The 6,987-nt window shown below is 41.4% G+C and overlaps 1 protein-coding gene across 3 annotated transcripts; it reads right to left on the bottom strand.

Moving 5' to 3' along the window:
* Positions 1 to 1,464: 1,464 nt before the first annotated feature.
* On the bottom strand, positions 1,465 to 6,226 carry LOC130521302 (RLA class II histocompatibility antigen, DP beta chain-like). 3 transcript variants are annotated; one of them, XM_057024891.1, is made up of 7 exons: positions 6,026 to 6,226; positions 3,427 to 3,663; positions 3,092 to 3,352; positions 2,609 to 2,869; positions 1,968 to 1,985; positions 1,857 to 1,871; positions 1,465 to 1,739 (listed from the first exon to the last, which is right to left on the bottom strand). In XM_057024891.1, exons 1-7 carry the CDS (start codon positions 6,111 to 6,113, stop codon positions 1,681 to 1,683), a joined length of 939 nt encoding a protein of 312 aa, XP_056880871.1. In that variant the 5' UTR covers positions 6,114 to 6,226; the 3' UTR covers positions 1,465 to 1,680. The 3 variants fall into 3 exon arrangements, with proteins under 3 accessions (XP_056880871.1, XP_056880869.1, XP_056880870.1); XM_057024889.1 differs by having other exon boundaries at positions 1,857 to 1,985; XM_057024890.1 differs by lacking the exon at positions 6,026 to 6,226 and adding an exon at positions 5,244 to 5,487 and having other exon boundaries at positions 1,857 to 1,985.
* Positions 6,227 to 6,987: the final 761 nt, after the last annotated feature.

Raw genomic sequence — 6,987 nt, 5'->3', positions numbered from 1 at the left:
ATACACACTGATGTAGTCAGTGATCAGTCAACAGAGGGATTCCTGCTGGCATACCAGAGGTCCACTTTACTAAGAGGGCACCCCAGAAAACTGTGGTCTGACCCAGGAATGAACTTTGTGGGGGCAAAACCTGTTCTAGAGCAGCTGCATAAATTGCTGGACCAACTGAACAGGCCTCAGCTTGAGGATTTTGCTGCCAGACATGGGGCGGAGTGGTCTTGGAAAATCCACCCTGCAGACTCTCCCCATAGGAATGGACAGCAGAGAGGCAGCTGTCAGAATAGTGAAGCGGGCCTTAAGCAACCTTTGTGGAGTTGGAGTTTTCACATGGGGGGAATTCCAGACGTTTCTCTTCATGGCAGCCAACCTGGCAAATGAAAGACCCATTGATGCCAGAGTTCAGAGCAGGGAAGACTGCGTGGAGTATATCACCCCAAATTCCCTGTTACTAGGAAGGACCAGTCCTAGGGCGGATCCAGGAGACTTCCAGTTTGATGGCTATCCATACAAGAGACTCCAAAGTATTCAGAGAGAGGTCAGCAGATTCTGGCAAAAATGGTGCCAGCTGGCTGGGTCCTAACCCTTTTGTAAGAAACAAATGGCAATGTTGCAGTGGGAGATGTGGTTTGGCCAGCTGACCAAAATGCCCTGAGAGGTCAATACAAGTTGGCCAGAGTGGTCAGTGTCAACACACCGATGGAAAAGGCATTGTAAGAGATGTAAAAGTGAGAACCTTTCCCAGCTACCCCGTCTCGCTTGCCAAGCCAATCAGAAGAGGGGCCATGAAAACTAGTGGAGATGAAATCAAGAAGCTCTCATCAAAAATTCCTGCAACGATTCTTCATAGGGATGTCAGACGCCTTGTTATCTTACTTCCTGTTGAAGAACATCAAAAGGCATAGAAGAATGGTGTGACCTCCCAGTTTTAAAAAACCAAGAGCTTAAGTGGGAGGTGTTGAGATAAATCTCAGACATTTATCCTGGAGTTCTTCACACCCCAACTACAAATCCCAGAAGGCATTATTGAGCAGAGCAGGCGCTAATCACAAAGTGGGGACACCTGGAAGCTGCACTGGAGGCAGCACTTAAAAGGGTCTCACTCCACTCTAAAAGGTACTCACTTTGGGAAAGAAGAGCACTGAGGAACGAAAGAGAAGACAATTGCCAAAGAAGATGATTTCAACACAGGGTTCCTCCCAAAGATGTCACTGGTATGAAAGAAACTTTGATTTGATGGAGATATTTGTGTTTGTTTGAATTGTTTGCTAAATTGTCTCCTTTTGTGTTAAAGGTTTTCAACCTAATCCTAATCCTGCTACTAATGCTAATGGCAATACAAGCCAAACAATCTTGAAATAAAATAAAGATTGAGGTGAAACGGAAGAGTTGATCGAGTGTCCTTTTGGGGGTTTATGGAACCAGGCCATTTTCAAGTTGGGCAGGTGCTGAAATAAGGGAAATGACTTGACAAGCACTGAAGCCTCATCTGTTTCACTTTCAACAGTCAGTGAAGGTTAGAGCAGCGTCCAAAATCTGCAGAGGTGCACCTTCAATATGGGGAGTAAAATATTCCGTCTGATAGATGTTATTTCTGTTTGAATCTTTGGATAAAATCCTCTTCAGTTAATCTTTGGGTCTTGTAATGGTTTCATTACAAGGGACATTCTTAGGTTTTCTTTCTCAGTTTCTCTCTTGCTTTCTGGAATTCTTTTTCATTCTTCTTTTGATCTTCTTATTGTCTGGTGAAATGGAAGCACAATTAATAGATGCTGTCAGGTGTAAGCCTTCAGAAACTTGTTGATCTGTTCATAACAATAGACTGACATAAATGTTTCAGCAAAAGTAGTGAAACGTACGTTTGAGCACCAGTGCTGTTGTGCAGATTAGAAGAAAAACACATGAAAATGTAACAATGCTCAAAATTTTCCACAATGTCCAATCAACAGTTGCGTAAAGAATTTCTCTACCATCAAGTGTGTTTCCATCTGAAATGAAAGGGAAAATCCATCATTAATTAAAACACAGTAATAAAAATGACTGTAAACTAATAATGCTGATGCTGGCACAATTTACGCTATTGAAACAGTTACATTTGTTATTTTCACACAGCTCTCGTCCAGTATTTCTCAAATCAGATGTTTCAAAACACCTCAATCATTTGAAACTTGAACACAAAGTTAAATTTCTAGCCTGTATTGTTTTGAAATAATAATAATAATACTAATGTGCCAAAACCATAGAAAGGAGGGTGCCTCAGCGCCCCCTGCTGGCAGAGGGTGATTCTGTACATTCCACTGCCTGTACCAAACTGTAACTCTGTAGTAGCTCGTTTCTTTCTGGAAACATGTGAAGCACGTTAAATGTTTAATTAAATGGGAAGGGGGGAAAAAAAACTGAGACTGAAAAATCTCTAAAATAAGTTTCAACAGCCAGAAAAGACCAGAGAATCACCAGGAACGTTTCAGAGCTTCTTCATGAGGGACTTTTACCAGAGTACCCAACACACCAGAACCCCCGCCAGCAACAATAAGATCCCACTGGCCTGTGTGCAGCCTGGATCACGACTCAATAACAATCATGCAGCAGTATGTAAATGTAAAGTTCTCACCCCACATGACAGTGATGTTTCTGTCTTCTGTTTGGACAACACAGCCATAGATGTTGGTGTGGATCAGGGGGACCTCAGCTGTCAGGATGAGGATCACTGATCCATCCCCAGAAGGCAACGGGCCAGTTACAGTGATCCAGTTTGCCTTGGTGGCCCCGTCTTCAGTCAGAGACACTGAACGCACTGATTTGTCAGTACTGGTGACGTGGCACTTCAGCAATGCCTTGGTTCTGCCAACAGGGTTGGCAAACACACGGAGATCTGCAGGAGGATAGAAAAGGTGATGATCAGGGTGGGACCAGCCAGGGGAAGAAAAGATACTTGTGTATGTGTTCAGGTTAATTCCTGAATTATGTCCAATGAGCCAAATCTGTGTGGTTGTTAGATTTTACATGCTGTGTCATAAAAAACAGGTATTTCATGAATCTGTAAGTCCTCACAAAGATACAAGTACAAATATACAGTATGTGTGTGTTTATTCACCTGTTCTTTTTTCCGTTTCTTTTAATTTGATCTGATGGATCATTTCTAGACAGTATCTCCTGATGAATTGTCCAAACAAATGGTTCCGAGCCTCATAGCCGTTCCATGAATCTTTAATCATTTCTGCAGAAGGAGACAGGGCTTTCCATTTCTGAGCTCCAGCATCAAACTGAATGAAACCCTCTCCATTCACTGCCCAGTTGTCAAAAGCAGATTCAAGCCTCTCGTCTGACGTGATGCAGCCACGCCGCCGCTGAACATCTACAAGGATTGTTTTTTCTCTTTAGTTAAAGGTTTTAATTCCTAATTACAAAGCAAATGTGCTACAAACTTACTCCGTGTGTGATTGATGAATTGAGAAATCGCTTTGAGAGCATCAAAAACATCATAACATGCTGGTCTGCAGGTCCCAGGTAAGTTGTGGGATTCCAGGACGGGTTTGAAGTGTTCTTGTTGTGTCCCACTGTCACAGTGAGAGATCACAACTCCATCAAACTCTGTAACTTGTTCAAAATGGGGCCCAGATCCAGGCTGAACACGTCCTGTAGACAAGAACTCAAGAGAATGGGAACCTGAAACACACAAACAAATGGAGTCAAAACTCTGGACCCTCACAGTGGGATCAGCGGTTCTGACAAAAATAATCATGTTATAAATTGATCCCAATCTCAGGTCTTGTCAAATTAATATTGAAAGATGTAGACAGTTTAATATTATGGTTAATTATTTTAAACCTTAAGCTGTGAGTCGTATCTGCTCAAATTGGTGGACGGTATCAAAAAAAGCAAAAACATCTCTTTGATCATCATCATTGATCCTCTTTGAGCCAGACCACCACATGTCAGGATAAAAACCCACATCTCATCTCCTCTCATCCTGGTCACCAGAACTCCTCAGGGCTGCTTCCTCGTTCCCCTACTATAATCCCTCTTCACAAACACTCAACTGGACAAAACACCACTAAAAACAAACAACCAGAATGTAAAACAGCCTCATTCCACAAGCTGTGAAGGAAACATGGAGCAGCAGGATGAGAAACAGGTCAAAAGACCCAACAATAACCCAAAATATCATAATAGATTCCTCATAAACTGAATATAAACAAGGTTTACTACAGTACCTGAACAGGCACCAATAAGAAAAGAGGTTTAATCTCCACTCTCTTCGTACTCTGTGTGCAGGCATCAAAATCAAAGCAAATCCTCAGATAGTCAACAACTAAAAAATACATCTGTGTTTGGACAGTTACCTGCAACTTTCATGCATATGCTTTTGATATTAAAATATTAAATACATATTAAAACACACACACACGCACACAGGGCAAAGGTACTTTAGCAGATGATTCATCAACAGGAAGTCTCATTGTGCACTACTGCTGCGCCCCCTGTTTGAGTCACGGCTCAGCCAGGGACAGCCCCCGCACTGGAAACAGAAACACTGGAGTTTCCAGTTCGGTTGCACGTGTTGGCGTTTAGAATAGTGTCACTGCCCAAATATCTTCAAGTATTTCACCAGCTTCCTGGTGCATTATTCGCTATTGATGTTTTTATTGCAGAGAACAACAAAAACAAAGGGCGTTTTTGAATGGTCTTGAAAAGTCGATGGCAGTATCACCGACCAGTTGAGGTGTTCAATCAATCACGTCACTTTGAATATTATATATTCATACAAGAGTTTGGGGAGAGTTGTTTTAATCAGAATCATTGTGTGTTCTTTGATTAGCATGTTGCTCTAAAAGGTGTTGGATGCCTAAAGGAGTCATGTGAGATTGTGAGTCTTTGGGGGGCATCTGAGAGGAACAAGACCAAATGTGGGAGAAGCGCAGAGGTTCATGGCTGGTGTGAGGCACTGACTCCTCAAGAGTCAGATTTACGATTGTAAGAACTGAAAAAAGCATTTTATTTCACCCTTTTTCTAACAGCACACAACTACTGATAATGCTTCATATCCCATCAGCATTCCTCTTTCAGTTACACTCACAAACCAACACAAACATATACACAGGAGCATATTTGTCCTGTAAAGAACTTTCTTATATAGCTATGGATAGAGCACCCATCTTGTCTTTTAAGAAATTCATATATACTGTAAACAAATTAAAGTGCAGAGATGTGTGCAGCACAAATTTAAGAAAGTTTCCTCAACTTACCGCATTCTGCTGCTGGGAGCAGGATCCAAAACAGAAGACAAATGTTCATCTTCCTAAATGAAGGTCGCTAAACACTTGTTGTCCTAAGATGAAACAGTCTGGAAGCACCATGACGAGGGTTCTTTGTGATAAAGACCGATTATTTTAAAAGCGGGTCTAAAACTAGAGGAGTGTCGATGAAAATCTGAATGGGCGTGACAGTCGCAGTTCAATAAGAAGTGACGTCTTCACACACACACACAAGGCAGAGGTGCTTTAGCGGAGGTTAACCGCTAAAGCACCTCTGCCTCTACCTCTGGTTAACCGTATCAACCGGAAGTCTCAGTGTGCACTACTGCTGCGCCTCCTCACTGCTCAGTCAGGAACGCCTCCGCGTCCGATTGGCACTATTTTCGTTTAGAATAGTGTCACTGCCCAAATATCTTCAAGTATTTCACCAGCTTCCTGGTGCATTATTCGCTATTGATGTTTTTATTGCAGAGCTAAACAAAAACAAAGGGCGTTTTTGAATACGTTTGAATACGTTTTTGAGTTTTTTTTTATAGTTTTATATTTATTCTATTTTTAATTTATTCTATTTTATTTCTTATTGTACTCTATTTTTATTATCTTTAATAGGTTTTTATGGTGTGAGTCTTTGGGGGGCATCTGAGAGGAACAAGACCAAATGTGGGAGAAGAGCATCTACACAGAGAGCTGATTGATTGTTTGTCTATTTCTACCTGAGAAAAGCGCAACACAGCGCTCAGAACGTGTGTGTAAAGAAAGTTTCCTCAACTTACCGCATTCTGCTGCTGGGAGCAGGATCCAAAACAGAAGACAAATGTTCATCTTCCTAAATGAAGGTCGCTCAACACTTGTTGTCCTCATCTGAAACAGTCTGGAAGAACCATGACGAGGGTTCTTTGTGATAAAGACCGATTCTCTTAAAAGCGCGTCTAAAACTAGAGGAGTGTCGCTGGAATTTGAATGAGTAAGAGAGTCGTGGTCCAATAAGAGCGCTGGATACCGCCATGTGGCGGAGCCTCCGTTCAGCACCAGGAAATTCCCCCCATAGAGGTGACGTCTGGGTCCAAACACGTGTTCACTGACACCGCCTTCGGACAGTTTGGAATTTTAGCACATAAACTCCTGATAACCAGATTTAAAATGATCAATTTCTAGCAACATAATTTGTGTCTTGGTCTCGTGGGACGTGCTCTTTCTTCTTGTATTCTTGACAGACAGCGATGGTGTTTTATTGCTATTTTAGCAACAAAACTGTTTTGGACTCATTTTAAGGCTACAACAAAAATAGTGAGACTTACCTTTGAGCAACAGTGATGTTATGCATGTGAAAAAGAAAACTGGAAGCAAAACAGAGGTGAAAACTTTCAAAAATGTCCAGTCAACACTTGCATGGAGGATGTGTCTTCCACCAAGTGTTTTTCCATCTGCATTGAAATAAACAAAATAACAAAAATTGAATAAAATAACAATAAAACCAAAACAATGAAACAATGTATATGGGTCTACTTTACTTTACATGGAAAGTATTGTAATATTTATAATTGTAATAATCATATTTCATATTATAGACGTGTTACTATAAACAACATATGGATGATGGGAACTGTAGCTGACACTGTGTAATACTCCAGACTATCATGCATAGAGGCACAGTGGAGCACTACAAGAGGGGTGATCTAAAAGAGCTCTGCAGTTTGGATTTCATGTTCTCTGTCTCTAAAGCAAATTTGTTGTA

This window comes from Takifugu flavidus, unplaced genomic scaffold (assembly GCF_003711565.1).
Source record: "Takifugu flavidus isolate HTHZ2018 unplaced genomic scaffold, ASM371156v2 ctg854, whole genome shotgun sequence".
NCBI lineage: Eukaryota > Metazoa > Chordata > Actinopteri > Tetraodontiformes > Tetraodontidae > Takifugu > Takifugu flavidus.
The sequence above is the reverse complement of the archived record's forward strand: the minus strand, read 5'-3'. Positions and strand labels throughout refer to the sequence as shown.